This window comes from Artibeus jamaicensis, unplaced genomic scaffold, assembly GCF_021234435.1.
Source record: "Artibeus jamaicensis isolate MK-2021 breed Jamaican fruit bat unplaced genomic scaffold, CSHL_Jam_final contig_511, whole genome shotgun sequence".
NCBI classification, from domain to species: Eukaryota; Metazoa; Chordata; class Mammalia; order Chiroptera; family Phyllostomidae; genus Artibeus; species Artibeus jamaicensis.
Window position 1 is genome coordinate 5,355,657 of NW_026521866.1, and position 22,864 is coordinate 5,378,520.

The 22,864-nt window shown below is 36.6% G+C and overlaps 1 protein-coding gene across 3 annotated transcripts in view; it reads left to right on the plus strand.

Annotated features, from left to right (window-relative positions):
- Nucleotides 1–19,459, plus strand: part of RNMT (RNA guanine-7 methyltransferase) — a 32,273-nt gene extending 12,814 nt beyond the window's left edge. For 2 of the 3 annotated variants that reach the window (XM_037167149.2, XM_037167150.2), the window contains exons 6-11: nt 48–229; nt 752–916; nt 3,911–4,028; nt 9,776–9,877; nt 11,599–11,632; nt 15,282–19,459. In XM_037167149.2, the coding sequence (XP_037023044.2) occupies nt 48–229; nt 752–916; nt 3,911–4,028; nt 9,776–9,877; nt 11,599–11,632; nt 15,282–15,319 (639 nt within the window). In that variant the 3' untranslated portion in view covers nt 15,320–19,459. The remainder of the gene's footprint in view (nt 1–47; nt 230–751; nt 917–3,910; nt 4,029–9,775; nt 9,878–11,598; nt 11,633–15,281) is intronic. The other variant, XR_008392289.1, reaches the window with a different exon arrangement.
- Nucleotides 19,460–22,864: the final 3,405 nt, after the last annotated feature.

Below are 22,864 nucleotides of genomic sequence, written 5' to 3' on the forward strand. Positions count from 1 at the left end.
TTTTTATGTTATACTTTAAAATATTTACCTATTTTAATTTTCTTTAGGAACTTTTGATTGACAAATTTCATGACCCAGAAATGTACTTTGACATCTGCAGTTGTCAGTTTGTCTGTCATTACTCATTTGAGTCCTATGAACAGGCGGACATGATGCTCAGAAATGCTTGTGAGAGACTTAGTCCTGGAGGCTATTTTATTGGTACCACTCCCAATAGCTTTGAACTGATGTAAGTACTTTCAAATATATTGTAGTTTACAATAGATTCAGTATGAAACTTATTTTAAAGTAGCAGTGTTTATTAGAGAGTTTTCATAATATGCCTTGTTGCTCTTACAAGGGCTGGCCATTTTGATAATATATTTGAGTAGGTATTAGAATTTAAGTTCAAAAGACAGATTTACAGATGAACCTTTACAACATCTTAATTTGTAAGTTGGAGGCTGATGTTACATTGAGCCAGACAGAGTGTGGTACTGGACAAGCTGCACATCAGATACCAAGGCACAGAGAATCAACCAATTGCCATGATAGTGGACCCTACCATCCAAGCTAATTTTATTATTAGTGTGATTATTTATAATCTTTTAGTATGTTGCTTCTAAAAATAGCTCAAATTCTATTAAAAAGCTAATCAATTATATTTTTAAAATTTCATGTAGTTTTTTTATATGTACAATCTGATCAAAAGAAATCTGAGCTAATAACAATTTTAATCTCTTCTATTATTGATTGGAAAAAATCATTGTAGAAGACGTCTTGAAGCTTCAGAAACAAAATCATTTGGAAATGAAATATATACTGTGAAATTTCAGAAGAAAGGAGATTATCCGTTATTTGGCTGCAAATATGACTTCAACTTGGAAGGTGTTGTGGATGTCCCTGAATTCTTGGTCTATTTTCCATTGCTAAATGAGTAAGAATGTTGTTAATCTGTTACTATTCTCTTTTTGCTTTCAAGGAGGAAAAAGGGGAGAAAATCTGTATTTTTAGTCATTTTTTTATACGGGACCCAAAGAAAAATATAGCCTTGTTAAAGAAAAAAGAGAGCCTCAAATCCAGGGTTGATGCCATAGTTCTCTTCCAGCCTTAACTTAGTTCTCCTTTATTCCTGGAATTAAGAAAGGGAGCTCATTACCTTCAGCTTATGGCAGAAAATACCTGACACTGCAAATGCAAATTTTTTTTTTGATAACATAACTTGGCAATATCAAATGAATTCTTTTGACACAGGGATGGGTATTAAAAGTTGTTTTACATTTCACTGTAGCTTTGAAATTGCCTATGTCTCATAGGCAATACTGATAATAAAATTCTGATTCAGGAATGTATCCACTCATGTACCTCAGTTCCTAGGAGTCCTGGGGACTCCATAGACACAGGGAAATTGGAGTACTAGACTTCATCAGATAAGATTTCAAAGCTTTATGAGATACCTTGGTCTTGGGGTTTTCCTTGGTAGGAAGAGTGGAAGAGTCAGCTTCAATGTAGGTCATTATCACAGTTAACTTTATTTCTTATTTTGAAAAATAAAAGTGTTTTTTAACTGAGGAAAACAAGAGCTTTATTGTCTGCTTAGTTTTAGTTGGTGATTATTTGAATTGTGTCTCAGCTGGTAAAATTATGGGCATAGGATTTTCAGTTCCACAGTATATAAAATTTTTATATAAAATAAAAAATAGTGTGTGACTGAACATGAGAAAATATTATGCACAGTTTTATAAGCTATAAAATTTAAAATTTAAATCACATTTTTGTTCTTAAAATTAACTTTTAAGAACAAAAGTTAAATTTTTACTTTCCCTAAAGTAAACTTGTGGGAAACATTACTTCTCTTCAGCTTTATACCATAAGAAATTAAACATTTTTAGTGTATTGTATAATGTGTCAGATTGATGTTTTTTGGTTAACAAAGTTGATGATTTTAAAGTTGACTTTTTTTTTTAGTGCTACACAAGCACTAGCAATCTTTTCTACTTAATTTACCTATTGATAATAGACATATAAAAATCACTAGTCATCACTTTTAATACCTAAATTTAAAAATACCATTTATTGAAACAAGTATTCATTTGGTAGAACAGATTCCAACAATGCATAGAGATTTTTGAGATGCCCTTTTGCCATTTCATGAAGAAACTGAACAAAAGTATAATTATCTTTTATATGGCAAACCTATTCAAATCAGTCAAATTGAGTTTCAATTCTTTGTAATTATATTTCTTAGTTGTAAAACTTGGTTTCATTTCTAAAGGCTTTATTTTGGAGATTTATGATAGAAAAGGAGCTACCTAGATTAGAAGAGATTTTTATCTTTACTCTTGTTGTCTTTTTAAGGAGAGCTAATTTAAATAATAGGGAATCCTGCCCTGGCTGGTATGACTCAGTGGATTGAGTGCTGGCCTACAAACCAAAGGGGTCACCAGTTTAATTCCCAGTCTAGAGCAACCCAGTCTGGCCTGAGTTGTGGGCCAGGTCCCCAGTAACCAACTTCTGGGGGAAGTTGGAGGACACATGAGAAGCAACCACACATTGGTATTTCTCTCCCTCTCATCCTCTCTTCTCTCTAAAAATAAATGAATACAGTATTTAAAAAAATAACATATATGTGTATATATAAATAAATTACAGGGAATCCCACCTTAAATATGCCTTTTATATACCAACCCCTGTGGCCCTCATGTTTTTCTTCATCCTGTCCCCTCAACTGTCACCTCACAACCTCTCAGGGTTCTTTCAGGGGTTTCTTTCTCCCTTTTTTGTTCTTTTCTCCTTTACCTACTGCCTGGAACCATCCCTAAGGCTCCCTCATGTTGTCTACAGATACATAGTTACAAACTTTAGTGAATGCAGTGAGGGGAAAAAAACCAGACTATAGGGAAATAACAGGGAAATCTAATATGTGAGGATTTAAGGAAGCCATCTGTGAAGAAGTGATGTTTAAGTCAAGGTCTATAAAGGATGAATTTAAGTTGGCCAGTTAAAGACTGGAATGAATAATCTTCCAGGCACAAGGGACAGTATGTATGAAAGACCTGAAATATGAAGGAGCTTGGCTAGTAAAAGATGCTGAAGGAAAGCCACTGATGTATGTTTTATAGTTTAATGGAGAGGATGTAGTGGCATGTTGAATACAGTGGGCAATGGAAAGAGGGCACTGGCATGGAGAATTCCAGGATTTCTGACATGAGTTATTAGAGGAATTTACTGATATAGGAAAGATTGACAACAATCCTGTGGGTTTCAGCCTTGGATATGAGAAGTTAGAGAATACCTGTTCTACATCCTGATGGAAATTTCTATTAAGCAGTGGAATAAATGAGTAGGGCAGAAAAGATAGCTGAGCACAGATAGCTATTGGAATACTGGGTAAAATCAAGGGATTGAAAATGAGCAAAGGCTCTGGGCCAAACTGTTCAGAACCTTAAGATTTAGAAGTTGTCTAAAACAAGCCTGTGAAGGAAACTAAAGAAGCAACCCCAAATGTAGGATAAAAATTAATAGTGTATCTTGTTATAGAACCCAAAACAGGAAGAATATTTTAAGGAGAAAGTTGGCAACTATTCTCAATACTGTGGTGAGGGATGAAGTTAAATAAAATGGATTCTATAGAAAAGTGCTTCTTATAGCTCCTTATATCCATGTCACAGTCTTTGATTTTACTTACCAACCCATTCATTACATTAGCTCCCTGTGACCCATGGAGATTTAGAAGACATATTTTCTTATAGGCATGGGTAGTGATATTTTGCTCATTCATTTTGCATCTTTTTTATTGTGAATATATGAAGGAGATATGCTAACTTTTTTAGTGGAACCCAAAAGTTGTCATTGTCATGTGAAAGTAAGCAATTGAGAAATTGAAAATATTTTAGAAGCCTTTTCATTATGTAATCTTTTTTTGGGACAGAATGGTAAAGAAGTATAATATGAAACTAGTCTACAAAAAAACTTTTCTTGAATTCTATGAAGAAAAGATTAAGAACAATGAAAATAAAATGCTGTTAAAACGAATGCAGGCCCTGGAGGTAAGTATTTAGAAAGGTACAAAAAATTCCAGGTTATGGCATACTTGTTTGGCTGCTCCTGAGATTCTTTTCAAGGCCATGTAAACACTTAAATCTCAATATAAATTACACAGATCATTTATAACTACTTCAGGCTCTTTAACAGGTAGGACAGAGTTTGGTACAGAAACTTTCCAGGGTAGTAATTACTTGAATGGAGTGATGCTGTCATCAGATTTTGTATTATAGATAGTACTTCTTTGAAGTCAAATTTTTTGACCTCAGGACTATGGCATTTTGGACTAGATAATTACTTATTATGAGGGCTGTTCTGTGCACTGTAGGATGTCAGGAGCATCCTTGGCCTCTAGCCTCTCCATACTAAATGTCATTTGCACCCCTACCCCTTGTTGTGACATTGCCAAGTGGTCCCTGGTGTTCAAAATCACCCCCAGGTGAGAACCACTTCTTTACAGTAATGCCCTTTGGTTATATCAATAATTTAGGACCTTCCTGGCCAGGATCCAAGACAAGCTCATACCATGTTATAATTCTGTTCTTTGTGAGTATCTAGCAAGATTCTAGTCTTTTAAACTATATTGGTCCTGCAACCTGCTTTAAAACTCCTAGACTCTCTCTGCCTCCCTTAATGCAGCAGTGAAGTAGTCTATAAACACAGTATATAGCCATTAATTAATTAGTTTTCATTATATATTTTATCAGTGTGTAGTTGGATAGATCTAAAATAGGGAGCATTTTTGTTAATTGATTAGAATCATATTAAATAGTCATTAAACTTATTTAGAGTTCACTCAATTTAGAATACTTTAACAGTGTTCTTCTTTTAATCCTCACCCAAAGATATATTACTGATTTCTGAGAGAGAGGAAGAAGAGAGAGAAACATTGATCATTTGCCTCCCATATATGCCCCAGCCAGGGAATTAAACCCACTATCTAGGTATGTGCACTGACCAGGAATTGAACCTGCAACCTTTTTGGTGTACAGAATGACATTCCAACCAACTGAGCCACCCAGCCAGGGCTAAAAAAGTATTTTAAGCATGCTCTTGTTTATCCTCATAATTACTCCATAAAGTAGGCAGAGCACCTACTTTTTCTATTTTTGAATGAGCAGTCTGAGGCTCAGAGATGATAAATGGCTTGTTTGAGGTCACATGGCTATTAACAGAGTTTCTCCAGTATTTATAGGTGGTATTCCAACGAAAGTTTCTTGCAATTGCATCCCTTCCTCTGATCCCTGGTTTTGAGTGGGAGCGTCACCTATAAATCCTACATTTAAAAACCAGTAATCACCAAAATGTTGTATTCTTCATTGGATACATTTCTTATATTTGAGGATTAGAAACGCTTGTATTTGCTTTATATTAGGAGAAGAGGCTTGTTTTTAATTGTTTTGAGGGAGAGGAGAAAACCAGAAAATAATGTGTGTGCATAAGTTGCCACACACATACTTCCCTTTAGTGTATCATTCTTACTTGATAAAGCTTGGCACAGACAGTGATCAATTATTTGTACTTTCTCTTTGCATGTGGGCAATGAATTGATTTATTCAAGATATATGTAAACAGTGGGATGTGGGATAATGGTCTTATGGTATATTAAAGAGATAAACTTACACGTAAATAAGTACAGTGTGAGAACTGCAGTAATGAAGAAAGAATAAAGTGTAGTGAGTATATAAGAGATCTTTTTGGGAAGAAATATATGTAAGAGTTAAGGCAGAGACACATGAGAGAGCAAAGAATATTGAGGAAATACTAATAACTCAGTATTTTTTTTTAGCGCAGTAGGTCTCCAGTCTTCCTTCTCCCTTATTACTGCTCTTGATGTTATAACTTATCACTGTGGCTATCTGGGGACTTACATGAGCACTAACAGTGTTTATTTTGAAAAATTCTTTTTTTTTTCCCTACTACTTCACCAAATCACTTTTGTGGGCCTGTAAAGGATTTTGAATGAGGGAGGACAAGACTGAACAAGAATGAAAACAGGATTCTGGTAGCATTAGAAGTATGGTTCAGATAAATGGTAAGATCAGAGACGGAAAGAGTGGTCAGGATGCTATTGCTTTAGTCAAGGTCAGATTTTAAATGGATGTTTTTTCTGATGTTTGGCTGTAAAAGGTCTTTTCTTAAAGTTGTCAGCCATCAGCTGGCCCAGAGTTTCAGCAGTAAAACCAGTAAACTTTGCTCTGTTCTCCTGGAGCAGAGTAGCAGATGGGAGGAAGAATGAAAAGACATAAGCCAAAGAACTGTAATTATAAAGTCCTGACACCTGTGTTTTTTGTTTCCCCTTACCTGGCAATAAGTCCAGAAAGGTAACTGCCTTGAGAGGATACACTTAATAGACTATATACATTTTAGCAAATTTAGAAAAAATCAGTTTTGCAACTTTATAATCATGTTGTTTGGTCGTTTAAAATGATCAGTAGGGGAGAGAAACTAGATGTTTGATGACAGGCAAATAATCAAATGGAGGAGTCTTATATTGGTAAATTGAAAAACATTACAACAGAATAGTTTGGCAGACATTAAAATTAAAGTTTTGAAGCTTTGTGATGTGATGAAACCACAGGGTGTGGAATGGAGGGCTCAAAAGAACTTACTGAGGACTTCCGCCAAGATGGAGGTGTAGGTGGAAACACCTTGCGTCTGTGCACAACCAAATCTAAAAACAAGAATTTTTTAACAATAATAAACACAACCAAACCATACAGAAAATCGCAGTACGGAGTCCGAAAACAACGAAATGCTCAGCTAAACTGGTAAGAGGGGTGAAGCCAGCAGCGGAGTGGGTTGACCAAAAAGATCCCTGACCGGGTGGTGCGCAAGCAGCCAAAGGCTCGGGCTAGCAGAAGAAGCGCTGCTGGCTGTCTGCAGTAGATTGTGCATTTGCCTGCAGATAAACCAGTGAAGAGGCGAGCACTGAGACCCCACGGTGCAGGGCAGCAGGCTCGCACAATTCCGCTTGGATAAACAGGCCAGGGTGAGTGGTGGGACGGACTTACTAGCGGAGAGGACAGCCATTGCTCCCTCTCTGACCCTGCCCCCACATAGAGCATCACAAACCAGTGACCTGGGTGGCTCCGCCCTGGCAAACAACTAAGGCTCTGCTCCTCATACTTAACAGGCGTGAACAGACCAAAAATGGCTCAAGAACAACTCAGAGCCCCAGAGCCGATAAATCTAAGTGATGAAGAAATAGCTAAACTTTCAGATGCACAGTTCAAAACACTGGTGATCAGGATCCTCACAGAACTGCTTGATTTTAGTCACAAATTAGAGAAACATATGAAAGCTAAACTAATTGAAATGAATGGTAATGCACAGGAAACCAATAGTGATGGAAAGGAAACTGAGACTCAAATTGAGGAAGTGGACCAGAAGGAAGAAAAAAATGACCAAACAGAAAAGAATGAAGAACAAAAATTCAAAAAAAAATGAGGAGAGGCTTAGGAACTTCCAGGACATCTTTAAACATTCCAACATTCGAATTATAGGGGTACCAGAAGGGGAAGAGGAACAGTCACGAGTAGAAAACTTATTTGAACAAATAATACAGGAGAATTTCCCCAATCTGGCAAAGGAAATAGACTTCCAGGAAATCCAGGAAGCTCCCAAATAGACTCCAGAGAGTCCCAAAGAAGTTGGACCCAAGAAGGAACACACCAAGGCACATCATAATTACATTTGCCAAGATTAAAATGAAGGAGAGAATCCTAGACGCAGCCAAGAGCTAAGGGGACTGTCACCTACAAAGGAGTTCCCATCAGACTGTCAGCGGATTTCTCAAAAGAGACCTTACAGGCAAGAAGATATTCCTTACAGGAAAGAGGTATTCCAAGTCATGAAAACCAAAGACCTACAACCAAGATTGCTCTATCCAGCAAAGCTTTCATTTAGAATGGAAGGGCAGATAGAGTACATCTATCAGATAAGGTCTAGTTAAAGGAGTACATCATCACCAAGCCCTTATTATATGAAATGTTAAAGGGACTTACCTAAGAAAAAGAAGATAAGAAAGATGAACAGTGAAAGGACAGCAAACTCACAGTTATCAACAACCACACCTAAAACAAAAGCAAATTAAGAAGACAGCTAGATCAGGAGTGAACCATAGAAATGAAGATCACATGGAGGATTAGCAACAGGGGAGTGGGAGAAGGAGAAGGGGGGAGAAGGTACAAAAAATAAGTAGCATAGGCAGTAGATAGAAAATGGGCGGAGGGTAAGAATAGTAGGGGAAATACAGAATCTAAAGAACTTGAGACACGTGTTCATGAACTAAAGGGGGGTAATGGTGGGGGAGGGGTGTGCAGGGTGGAGGGGAACGGAGGGGGGAATAGAACAAATGTAATGGCATAATCAATAAAAAAATGTTTTAAAAAAACTTAGTGATTGCAAGCAGTCTTTCTTTTGTGTTAAGATTGGATAAAGAGTGTAGTTGCTAATGGTAATGATAAGGAAGTCCAAAAAACCAAATACTTTTTAAAAATAGCAAATACCTAAATTTCTAATGCTTTATCTCACTGTAGGATATATATAAAGAAAAATGAGGTAGAGCAAAGAGAGCAAAGGAGGTAATCCCAGATGATTTTCTTAAAAATTTGTTAGGGAACCCTGGCTGGTGTGGCTCAGTGGATTGAGCGTGGGCTGCAAACTAAAGGGTCACTGGTTCGATTCCTAGTCAGGGCACATGCCTGGGTTGCCGGCCAGGTCCCCAGTGGTGGCCATGTAAGAGGCAACCACACACACTCTTTCTCTCTTCCTCCCCCTCGCTCTAAAAATAAATAAATACAATATTTTTAAAAAATTGTTAGGGAGATCTAGGCCTAGTTGGTAGTTCAGTTGGTTAGAGTGTCATCTCAATACAACAGGGTTGTGGGTTTGATCTCAGGTAAGGTCACATAAAAAAATCAACCAGTGAATGCATAAATAAGTTGAACAACAAACTGATATTTCTCTCTCTCTCTCTCTCTCTAATCAATAGGTAGAAATATCTAAACAGCAAAAGAATATATAACTTTTATAGAGTAAATGGTTGTCATATTAAATATTCTGTAATGTGTTTTGATTTACATGTATTTGGGAAGTACTATTCTTTGTAGTATAAAGAGAAATTAGTTAAAATAGATTATAAATAGTGCTTGAGGTAATTTGAATAAACATTTGGCCAGTACACCCTTAAAAACAAAGCTGTATGTGTATGCTTTAGATCCTTATGGAAATGTGGAGATTGCCTATATTTTGGAGGCTGGATTATTTTCCTTGTGTTTTTAAACTCATAGGGTTCTCTGTTGAGTTTGCATTTGTACTGTTTCTAATTTCTGTTCATGTCTTCTGTGGCTATTAAATGTTTGTAATGCTCAAATTATTTAGCTCTTTTGATAATACTTTCCTTCAGCTTTGTGTCGTAAGAGAAAAAAACCTTTGGGAGTCAGGGAAGGGCAAGAGTTTGCTGGTAAATGGTTCTTGGTGGTGATTAACACTTTAGTCTGACTTTAAATATTCTATGATTATTATCCAAGTTCATCATAACTTCTTTGTCAGAAGATGACGTCTACCACTTGTTTGTTTTTTTTTTCATATTTCACAAGTATATGTAGTTTGTCTTCCTGAAGTTATACTTAGGGATTTTTTGTATTAATTATTTTATTTTACTGGTTTAGTATGTTTAATTCTGAATTGTAAATTTTAGTGTGTTATCTTAACAAGATATCACTAGAAGTTTCACTTGCTTTCGTAGCCATATCCTGCAAATGAGAATTCCAGACTTGCCTCTGAAAAGGTGGATGACTATGAACATGCAGCACAGTACATAAAGAATAGTCAAGTAAGGTTACCTTTGGTAAGTTTTCATTTTTTTAATATATTTTATAAAAAAAATGGCAGGGGAGAAGCATATATTATATGAAAATTTAGGAAATTATTCCACTGGTTTATAGAACTTGGGTTCACTGAGTTATGAACAGATACATGTTAGTCTGTTTTCCCTAAGTTATAATGACTTTTTATAACCATAGGACATAGTATAAAATGTACTTTAGTGAACTGAAAATGGAGTGTGCCATATATGAAGCACCAAGGATAGGGAAAAAGTTGTAGGCTTAGTTTGCGTTTCCTTACTATATCATTATATCTTTTTTTCATTATTATTGTTCAATAACAGTTGTCTGCCTTTTCTTCCCACCACTCCCTCCCAACCCCAGCTATCCCCACCTCCCCCCCCCATTCCACCCCTCTTGGTTTTTTCCCTGTATCCTGTATAGTTGTTCCTGAAAACCCTTCCCCCTTTCCTCCACATTATCCCCTCCCATCTCCCCTCTGGTTACTGTCAGTTTGTTCTTAATTTCAATGTCTCTGGTTATATTTTGGTTGCTTATTTGTTTTGTTGATTAGGTCCCACATAAAGGTGAGATCACATGGTATTTGTCTTTCACTGCCTTGCTTATTTCACTTAGCATATATATTAACCTAGGTACTACTAATTTACGGTGGCCAGAGATAAAATTAAAGGACTCATGAATTTAGAAGGTGAAAAACTACATTTTCATTTTCACTGACTTCTACATGGAAGTTTCCATTTTCTTTTACTATGAATGCAACAATACCACATGGTATTATCTGTAGCTGTGACTTTGTCATCAATAGAAATTACAGATATTTGTATAACACATTTCTGATGACCTCTTAGAATATTGTTTACATTTATCATTTCTTTGAAATTACATTAATTACTAGAATTGCCACTATATCTTGTTAGTCATTGCATTGCTACATAAATTTTTTTAATATTGCAATAATTGTTTTAAATATAATTTATTTCATTTGGTTGGTATGCATTTTATTTGTGGTTTCTTTGTGAAAACACAAAAATTTTATTTCCTCCTCCAAGGCTATTTGATGTTTTGAGATAGGCCTTTTATTATTTAATTTTCCAAGTTAAATATACAAGATAGATGCCTTTTCTAGTTATTACATACGCATACACGTATGAATACCCTCTTTATGCAGATTTACCCTTTGGTTAATAATAGTGGTTGGGAATTTGGCAGGAGGGCAAAAGTGGTGAAAGGATGGTGTTAAAGGTTAATCTCATTAATTTATTGTATATGTTCATATCACAATATTTACAGTAATTTGTATGTATATTTATAGTAAAAATAGGATTGTTTGGACAACTCTGCCCATTATTGAAAAATAAGCACATATTTTTATGGTTGACCCTTGAACAATGTGAGAGTCAGAGACACTGACCACTAGCACAAAAATCTGTGTATAACTTTTGATTAGCCCACATTTAACTATTAATGGGTTACTGTTGACCAAAGCCTTACTGATAACATAAACAATTAATTAACACATACTTTGCATGGTATGTGTATAATATAAAGTAAGCTAGAGAAAAGGAAATGTTTTTAAAATCATAAGGAAAATTTACAGTATTTATTGAAAAAATCCACATATAATGTGGACCCATGTAGTTCAAACCCATGTTGTTCAAGGGTCAACTCTACTTCCATACTCAATCTGAAATTTTTCTTTCTTTTTTTTTTTTTGTAATTTTAGGGAACCTTAAGTAAATCAGAATGGGAAGCTACAAGTGAGTATATCATCAGTGCAGATTTACAAACATTTTCAAAGATTGTTTCAAAATGATCATTAAAATATGAAAGCTTTAGAATTTTTCTGACACATATTAGGTTGTTTGCGTATGTATTTATGTTTATACAAAAATTCCTGTCTATGTCTAATTCTTCTTTTTTGCACAGCTATCTAGTGTTAAGAGAAAATATATACAGGATGTTGCTTAACATAAACTTTCACAAACATTCTTAAACATTTTCATTACCTACTTGTTAACTACCCAGCCATATGTGTTTGATGCCTTTATCTTAGATTTCTCTTGGAAATTTTGGCTTATAGAGCACATTCATTTTTATGATGCTGGCCACTCTGATTTTGAAAGTGAAGGCATAATAAATACTAGAGCATTTAGTAAAGGAGCATTGAGTGGATATTTAGAGCAGTGGGGACAGGCCTGATATGGAAATATTTTAAAGTGAGATACCCATCTGTGGAAGAGAAGTCAGAGGCCTGGCAAATCTGTGTTAAGTCCTGTGGTTTTTCAGCAAATGGACGGAGAAGTCAGCTACCAGAGCCTTGCTGCTTAGGTAATAATAATACCCTTATGTGGTTACCGTGAGGAGTTAAAAGATCATTCCCCCTGTTTATTTAAATACTTGTTGATTATGTTGAAGGCACAAATAGTTATCAAAGATAGTCCATTTGGTAAACATTGAGTGCTGATTTATATAAAATTTGATAAAAGGGCTTTAGGGAATAAAAAAGTAAACAAGTTATAATCTCTACCTTCTGTAAGTATACTATCTAATGGAAGAAACAGGCACAAATAAATTCATCAGGTGGGCAAATAATTTTAAGTGCTAAAGCTACTGTAATGGGAAAAATAGGTGAAGGAGAGGTTAATAAAAACTCATGAAACCTGAGAAATAGTAATACTGTATATTATGAAGTATTTAACATGTTCTCAGGCACTATTTTAAGCTTTTCATATGTTGTAACTCAATTCTCACAACTGTACGAGTAGACTATTATTATATCTACTTTTCACAGGTAAGAAAGCAGTCAGATAGACTAATCTGAGTGTTCTATACTCATAGACATAGCCTTATGGAAGCCCACATGAAAGGAAAATTTCTAAGGACTTACTGAACTGGGTAGAGAGGAAAAGGAAAGAAGATAAAATAGGGCCAACATTTTGAACTTGTCTCAGAATATTGGTACCCTTAGTAGAAATGGGATTGGAAGCTATATTAGAGACATAATCTTTGACACTGAGATGTATGCATAAATGTACACATTTCATTACTTTCCTCAACCTGGAGATGGAACAGTTATCTTAGGTATGCCACAAGTCCCAGAGCACAATGTAAGGGCAAATAGCTTTGGTTGAAGGCCTTGATGTTGTGATGGCTGTAACTTGTATTGTTAAATTAGTTACAGACTTTAGTAATAACATACAAATGAATTAGATGGCCCCAGACAGTTGAGGACATGATGAGTTAGAAATGTGAAAAGCAATATGAAAGGAGCAATGGCCAAGTAGCAGCCAGAATCTAGCTCTTGGGACAGCTCAACTCTTTGATAAGGTAAACTATTCACCTTATCAAACTGGAGGGTTTGTGGGTTGGAAAGTATCTTACATGGTGTCACAGTCTAATAAATTCAAGAAGCTATATTTTGAACTCCTACAGGTCTATTTATTAAGCTCATATTACCCTAGCTTACTTCTCCTCTAGAAGATGCTTTAAATGTGAAAGTAAAGAATTGTTTCTGAGTTGCTTTTAGAAATGGTTCAAGATTTGTTTAAATCCCAGTTGAAATGCCTGTGCAAGAGGCATTTTATATCAGTGAGACTTTCAACATGTTTGAGTGAGAAAGGAAAGTTACTAATTGCTTCTCTGAAATCAGAAACTGCATCTTAGTGGTTTCAAATGACCCTCCATGAGGGAAGGACAAGACTGCCAGGTAATTTGCAGTAGGTATGGGTGTTTTGAGGTAGGTTGGGCAGGGTTAGAATGCAGGGCAAGGATAAGTAATGCTGGTCTGTTCTAAGTTTCTTGTGACTATTTAGACAACTTTGCTTCCTTGTCCTCTAGAAGAAGCTACAGTGTTGATGACTACGTTGCCTGTTTTCTGTTCATCTGCCTACTGTTCTGCTAGTCATGTTTAATTGCCCCTAAAAATCATGAATGAATGAATGAATGGGGAACTAGCAGTTAAGGAGCAGAGAATAGCATAGCATGACCAAAACATTGTTTTGGAAAGACTGGTATGATACCCATACAGGCTGGGCTGGAAAGGCAAAAAGCTGAAGGATTGGGTGGCTGTTTCATGGTCTGTCATCCTGAACATCCTTGTGATATTTTGAGGATTTGTCATCTTTTCGTGTATTTTCTTGATGTGGACCCCAGCTCATGGGGTTCGTGGCTTTGTGGATGAGACCAGAGAAATTCACATAGACTACCCAGTCCTGTGGAGGAAAAGGGACAGCACAACTTCTCTCTCAAAAGGAGAAAAAGCCTCAGAGCATCTCAGCCACTCTCTCAAGGGGAGAGCACCCTGACCCTTACCTTGACAAGCTTTTATTGCTTTTCTGGGCACATTACATTATGGTCCTCATTTGCTATGCACAGGTTTGGTTCAGGTGGTTACCTTTTACAGAAAACAAAGAGGATGCCACTAATCACATCACAGAAGAAAAATATTTGCAAATGCAAAGGGGAAAGTGGTTGAACTGGTTACACTCATCCCTGGAAGGTTTAGCATGGATTTTAGGAAGTTACAGTAAGCACTTCCTGCCTCAATTCAGGGTGAGGGAGTTTTATCAAAAGCAAGTCTCATAGCAGTCAAGGTACAATGCAGGCCTGATTCCCCATAGGAGAACCTATCCATGGGCGTGGGTTCTGTTTGGGCCCACGCCACACAGAATTGTCTCCTGTATTTTCTTACCATAAAATGTTTTGGTATCTTACTAGAAGATGTAGATTTGGTCTTCATTGTGGTTCAGAATGGAAATCCTTAGATGCATTTAGATGTCTTTGAGTGAAAACTCATCAAAGTAGGAAATTTTATTTAAGGAAGAGTACCCTTGGGGCTGGATTTATGGAGGAATATCAATCTTGGGGCCAGGTTAATATCTCTAAGCATCGATTATCATAAAGCTTTTGGCTTACTTTCCTTACCAGGCCCTGCAACACAGCAATTCAATCATTGGAATTTTAGTGTGCATGTTATATATGTTCCTTGTAATTCTTACTAGTTTTTCCTAAATAGAAAATTTATTCTACCTATCTATCTTGCTCTGGGTAAAAAAAAATAAAAAAAAAAAAGTCATAAAATTTATTTGGTTTTAATTTTTGCTTTTATACTCTTATTAAATTTTCATATCTCAGACTTTTTAGATATTTTTAGAGCTGTTGGATTGGTTTTTTGGGACTGTGTTGTCACTGAGTATTACTGTAAGTTTTCAAATATATATAATCCCATATCTGCTTAAGTGACTGAAAATAGTGGAGGAACTCTTAGAAATAATGAGATGTTTTTCTCACCAAAAGCTATTTGAGTACCTAAAAATTTTAACCAAATTATGAATAGGATTGAGATTGTTTTGTTTACCCTGATGATAGGAGAAACCAAACTCTAACTTTCATTTATTTTCTTTTTAGGTATTTATTTGGTTTTTGCGTTTGAGAAGCAGCAGTGAGCACCAGAACAGCTGTGTTCCATCTTATACAGATTTGAATGATCCACCTTAAATAGATTTGACAACTTTCTGTTTATTTTAATTATTCTAAATGTACAGGATGCTGCCGGAAACTCCAGTGCATACATTTAATATTTGCTGTCTGTGACAGATTAACTTTGGTGTGTGTATATAAGAATGAATTGGGACCTTCCTCTTTAAAAATCTATTTTTAATGTTCAAATAATTTCATTTGCCTTTACTCTCTTAGCTTATAGAAATTATACGACTTCTTAAAGCCACTGAACTCTTTCCACAGTGCTCTGATTTGCTCAGTCTGTTTACAGTATTAACTTTATTACAGTTTTAGAATTGATGAGGGAGTACACTAGTTTGCAGGTATGTGCTCTCATTTCCATCTTTTTGTAGTATGTTTGTGGATTAATGGATTGCTTTTCTGTGTAATTGAATGTAATGTTCAGTATGTATCACTAAAGATACAAGTTTAAAACTAAATTTTAGATGGTCATAATAGTTATTTACCCAGAATTTTAGCCAGCTATTACATTTTGTTATAAATTGTAACTACTTTATTTGCTAATATAATGTAATTCTGGAACCAGATAGAGTATTTTGGGTGCTAGCGTAGAATGCTTTGTATCTTGGAGGCTTTCTCTGAAAAATTTCCTGCCATACCAATTAATGTTTCTAGGTTTCAAGAATGTAATTAGATTTACCTCTCTTCATTGAACAAAAATGCTGTAGTTTTTTTTTTTTTTTTTCAAGATATAATGGAAACCTCTCCATGTAAACCTGTTGCAGATTATTGTTGGATTTAGGTGGGAACTACAATTGGGGAATGTGGTTGTTAAAAAAAAAAAAACTGTCTTCAGGTTAATTCTTCCCATGTTAGATCTAGGTTACACTACATGTTATAGATTCATTACTCCCTTTGTCCCAGAAAGAAGCAAGAGTGTTGATTCTTCAATTATAATGTTCACTTTGGATAGTAGGATCAAACATCTTATTCATAATTTGTATTTGCCATTTTAAAACTATTACAGTCGTCAGCGCTGGCTTCTTGCTTGACTACTGTTCCAAAACTTATGTGAACCAAAGCTAGGTGAACTGTTGTCTATGCATCACTGTTTAGAAAACCTGACAATTTTTGCATGTAGGAAAAAACTTAAATAGCAAAGCAGCATAATTATTGCATATTCTTTTAAAAATCATTTCTTTAAAGCATGTTTAAAAAACATTACTTTCTATAATTATTTTGAGTACTTGTTAAAAAAGTATAGTTTTCAATTGGTTTATATATGTTGTTCATGGTTTTGGAGTAGTGAGTTGTTAATGAGTTTATGTTTTTTCTGCAGTCTGTCAGTCTCCAAACTGTTACCAGTTTACAAAATTAAGTCTTTTTGCCTTGGTGGTTGCCATGAGTCATTTGGGTAAATAACAGTACATCTGATTATGATGACTGCTCTTAGCTTGCTAAGGTTTTTGTAATGGAGCTGAGGAATTAGAGATGGTAAGCAGGTTCATTTTAGTTCTGGAGGAAGTACCAGATAGTATTGTGAAAGTTCAGTAGAACATGAAAAGCTTCTTTATTATTTTCTATCACTATTCTCATTTAATGGTCTTAGTTAATTCTAAGTAAATAATAAAACATTTTTAGCCTCTTTCTGCTCTTTTCACCCCAAAGAATGGAGTAATTGTTGGCAATACAAAGCAGAGAGAAAAGGGAGGTCCAGGGCCATGGGTAGAAAGGAGCAAAGGAGATCCTGAATGGATGGATCAAGGTTCTGGGGTCTAAGTGCACTGTTGTGTGTGCTGGAGAGGTAGGTGCAGATCCACACTTGAGAACATGTAATTCCAGAAGTCTCCCCTTTCTTTGAGTGTTAGTCTCATTGTCTTCTCTGGTCTTCCCTCCACTCCCTGGTGCTGCAATTAAGTGTCTGGATGGTGACTCAAGAAGAAATGTTAGGAAAAGGTGCTCCTTGCCCAACATCATCAAGCTGGTAGGATTCCCAGCGTGGGCACGCACACACTCACTCCCCCCCTACCCTGCCACATTTGGTTTCTCTCCATTCCAGACTTGTAACTATCAGGAAAGAAAGGGGTATGGCTTTCACTGTCAGGTCGGTGATGTAAACTGTTCATGGGAGTGATTGCGGGCAGACCTTTGTTTGTCCTCTAAAGATGAAAGTAGAAATGAATATCAAGTCAGCTATTTGTGGAAAGAACACAACTTGATATTGGAAGGATTGATTTAGGAACATGGCTGGATGGTGGTACAACCAAGAACACTCAAATTCAATTATTTGAGCCTAGGATAGGCACAGTGCCTAGGAAGGCATTGTGTAGCTGTAGTGTCCAGCAAGAGACTTAAACTGACCAATTCTAGTTGCATCCAAAGGGGAGGTTTCCTAACCTACAGACAGCAAAAGGCCTGCAGGTTGTAACTGCTTTATCTGTGCCACAAAGCCTCTGGTTCTAGTGTGACTCCCCCAAGAAATTTGCCTTCAGGGAGAGAAAGCATTGATTAGAGACTTTGATGTTTGTTTATTAATCCTTATAATTATCGGTACAGTTTCATTGCTTAACCCCTCCCCAAACTTAGAAATTGAGGAAATACAGTTGCTTTCTAAATTTGTCAATGGCATCGATAGGGTATCAGAGCATAGGTGTGCAAAGTGAGACAGGCTTTGAGGTAGGGTACAATGTTAATCATCATTGGAGAGGCAGAAAAAAAGCTTTGTCTGATATCTGTATCTCCGGTCCCATAGCTCTTTGGGGAATTTATTCTTTAGCCCTTACTAACTTACTGGTATTATGTAATTCTGATATGTCTTAAAGTACCCTTCTAATGAAGATTTGGCTTGTGTAGGTCTGTCTGCAGGGAAAGATGCCAGTGTACATATTTAGTAGAACATTATTTTTCACTGTTGTTAAAATGACTTTTTGTTGTCTACCTCAGGCTTAGTATGTGTCATGAGCCAGTCACTGCCAAGTCTCTGGATTTTCAAAATAGAGGCCACATCTAGGCACCAGGGCAGTATAAATAAAGTACCAAAATGCCTTTGGCATTTACTGACCATTTAGTCAAGTAGGAAGCATATACAATTTCATCACCTTCCTAATTGCTGTTATATCAAATACTACACACCTCATAAGAAGTTTCTTCATTTTTCACTCTCTAACAAAGCAACGTTCCTGATTCTTTGAAGGCAATAAATAGGTGCAGAGAATGCTGTACTTATTTATTTAGTGATAGACTTATTTAGCAGATATATAGGGCTGGGGAGAGCCAACTCCTCCACCTTGTGTCCTTTCTTCCTCTTCTGCTCCCATTTAACCCTGAAGCATGTGTGACTGCTCCTCACTGCAATACTGAGCAAGTACGACACATCCAGGAGTACTCTTCTCAGTTTGTCTGGGGAGACTTATTGTCAGTCCTGAAGCCCTCTGCTCCCTGAACTCCCGGGCCCTGCTTACTTGGGAGCAGTAAGCTTGGATAAAGTTGAGGTCGACAGCTAACCTTAAGCTCCTAACTTAATCACTTACCTAATTTAAACCTAACGCATTTTTGGTCATTTGTATGAGGTAAGGATAGGGATAAATTTTAGTGGTGAGGAAACTGAGGCACTGAGAGGGTACATACCTGCCCAAGCCAGAGCCAAGATTTGAATGTCCCACATCTCCCAACTCAGGCCTGCACTTTAGTTACATGTTATATTCTTCAGGGGGTGTTATGAAGACTCAGATGACTCCTTACCCATCTACCACCTGCAACTTGAAATGTTAACTGTTGGAACACTCCACCCATTTTGTTCAAAATTTAGATACATTTTATTGAAGTGTAACTGATTTTTCACAAATGAAACATATGAATACCATTGGCACACACATCAACAAAAAATAATACTAGTATTCTGGAAACCCCCATCATGTTCCCTTCCAGTTACTACATCCCCAAGGGTAACCACTATTCTGATTTCTAAGAGCATAGGTTAGTTTTGTCTGGTTTGGGAATTTGTGTGAGTAGAATCCAATAGTAAATATTCTTTTGTATTAGGTTTATTCAACATTGTGAGATACTTGTTGCATGTTTTTGTTCATGGTTCATTCTCACTGCATGAATAAACCACATATAAGTTATCTGATGGATATTTGGTTCATTCCCAGTTTGGGAACAATTATTAATGGTACTGTTACAAATATTCTTGTACATGAATTTTGATACACATAGGTATGCATTTCTGCTTAGGAGTGGAATTGTATATGCACTATTGTATATTATCTACATACTATACAATATTTTCAGCTTTACTGGATACTGCTGAACAGTTTACCCAAGTTCCAGTTGTCTCACATTTTTGCCAGCAATTGATGGTGTCAGTTTTTTCCGCTTTATTCTGGCAGGCATATAGTGGCATTTTAGTGTGGCTTTAGTTTTGTTTCACTGATTATTAACAAGATTGAGTTCTTTTCATATATGTTTATTGGTCTTTACATGTCCTCTTGTGAAATGTTTGTTCAATTTAACCCATTTTTCTATTGAGTAGACTATCTTTTGTATTAACTTGGTTTTTGAAAAATGTTCATTCTGGATACAAGTTCTTTCTAGAAATGTACTGTATTGTGAGAATGTATTTGATGAAAAGAAGCTCTTTATTATCATGCAGTTTACCAATGTTCTTCATGGTTGGCATATTTTGCTTAAGAAATGTTTGCTCCAAGATCATGATTATTAAAAACTGCCAAATCCACACAAATCTGAGGTTGCCCTTTCTGGTTGTAAGATTTAGGAAATTAAAACCACGTTTAAGGACTCTAACAGTGATTTTTCACCAGAGATTTTTGCTGTTTCTTTGATTGTCCTGGGCTTACCTAGAATGCTGAAAGATTTTTTTCTATAACATTTACCATTATGTTATTGATGCTGCTAATGGTCTCCATCAGCAATTGTTTAAAGCTTCTAACTTCCTTATATTTCCCACTTTTAAAATGAGTGGAATCATTAGCAGCAGTCAAATCCATCCTACTTGGGCTTCTAGTGACTGAGGTTTATTAGCTGATAATTTCAAATTTTTAAGCACTGGATATATATAGTTCAGTTTTTCACATCTGTGGATATTCAGTAAATGTTGTAAGTATGTAAATATATCTCTCACCAGAGTACCTACCTACACAGGATTGTGAAGTACTGTATGTGCCATTCATGTGGCAGCCTTTTCTGTCTTGCCAGAATTATTAATTCATACCCAATTTTCAATTCATCTGATTTGTCTACAACTCTCCAAGCTACTAGTTCCAAATTTACTCCCTCTTGTCTGATTCTGCCAACCCCCTACCCAGACTCTGTGTCACTCATAGCCATTACCTTCCCCTGTCTGGGAAGTCCTGTGAGCTGAAGGAAAAATAGCTTTCTGTGTTAACAGGAAGCTGGAATGAGTGACAACTTCTGAGAGACTGAAGGTACAACTAGACAATGGCCAGACTATAGATGATAATAGAACTTTGACCGACATCCTCTGCAGCAACCAGCCCTGTAAACCAAACCATGACCTCTAGTGGTCATTTGCCCAAGATGGTCAGGACTTGGTCACAGACTGCAAGCTTTCCTATTTTTGCCACATCTACACCTCAAGATGAATCAGAGCAAGCCAAATATGCTCCCCCAACTAATTACAGAATTATACCTGCTTCTGGTTAGCTCACCTTCAGTTTCCCAACACAAATTTCAAACTGCATACCTGGATCATTCCTTTTTTTACTCTTAAACTTTCCTACTCCCCTGCCCGCTTTTGAGTATCTGCCAAATGTCTGTGATGGTGGCTAAGACCCTTGCTCTAGTAAGCTCTTGAGTAAAGAGCCTCTGCTTGTTCTTATTTGGATGGCTTCATTAATTTCCATAGCTCCCAGGAACTCATGAATTTAGGGGAAGTTATTGACTTCCCATATTATTTGAGATGGCATTTTGAACCATATTTGTTCAAATATTTAACAAAAGGTGGACTTGTGGTTTCAGCTCCAGTTTTAAAGGACTCAGGCTCACCTGCTTAAGTACCTTCGTGATTATGTTGAGTCTGCCAGATAACCTTGGGATATTTTTCCCATCTCCATATCCTTAATCACATCTGTCAAGTCTCTTTTGCCACATACAGTCACATACAGGTTGTAGGGATGAGGATATGGACATCTTTGGAGGGTGGTAACAGTTATATTGCCTACCACAGGCATGTGACCTGATGCTTTTTAATAAAATGAGAGGAAATCTATTCAGGGGTTTCTGGGAAAGGTTTAGTCCCCAGTAAAAAGTTTTGTGAGAAGACACTCCTCTTTCTCCATGTCTTTGGACACAGTTTTGGAAAAACGTGATACGGTAGCCATCTTGCAAAGGCAAGGGAACAAGCCTAAGGACAAAAACAGAACACAAAAAAAGTTTGGTTATGTAAAAACATCACTGAGGTGCTTGGTTAGCCTAGATTGGAAACATCTACCTTCAGTAATTACTGTTTTTATAAGTGTACTTAGGAATAGGGACAACATAAAAATTTTATAAATATAAGAACAGACACTAATAAAGGGACTCATATAATGAGCATATACATAGAGGCAAGGCATAGCCTCCTTTAAATAAAGAAAAGGGTCATGGAGGAAGTTTTAAAAGTTGATGTGAGGTGGGAGTCAGACAAGGGGCCTGGAACTAAAGAAATTTAAGGCCTTGGGCAAGATAGACAGACACCTGTTTAGATGTCCGTTTGCAAGATTAGATTTGAAAAATTGTTTGAGAAGACCATTATATCTCTCCATTAAACTGGTGATCAGGGACATGAAAGTTTTATTGAATGTATTTTCTAAGGGCCCAGCTTGTTTATGAGAAATATCGTAGGTGTTTGGTTACTAATAGTAATGTATAATTCGGAAGAGAATGAGGGGTGTCTCAACAAGGCACCCTATTGTGGCCTTAGTACATCATAGGTGCATGATTCTGATTTATATTTGAATATCTGAGGTAAGAGATTCCAAGGATTCTTCACCCTGAGGGAACAACTAGGCAGTAGCAGTTTGTAGTAAATGTGAAGATGGGGCCATTTGTTGGCCAGAGCATCTGGGGTTAAAATGACTGCCTGGAGTTTGGCCACATGTGTTGTCTGGGTCCTGTTCTTTATCAGGAAGATGCTGGCTAAGGGAAAGCAGCATGTTCCACTGAATTCCATCATGTATAATGGTTAGCAGGGCCAGTTCTATGTAAACTCCCACTGCACCTCACTCAGTTAATCCAGGAGCTCCCTTAGGTAGCAGTGGAGTCTTGGGTAGGGCTAATACCTGTAATACCATGGCATCTGACAAGGGACTGAGGACTGGGGAAACTACCTCCTCTTGCACATGGAATATGCCAGAGGGTTCAGGTTTGGATCCATTCTATCTTGAGGACTTTATGACTGTACCAAGTTTGTAAAGTGGTGTTTCATTGCAGAAAACGTAATGGGCAGCTGGGTATTCAGAGCCTTGGGCTCAAGGTCTGTGAGAGGCTTTGTTTTCAGGAAAGCCCAGTAG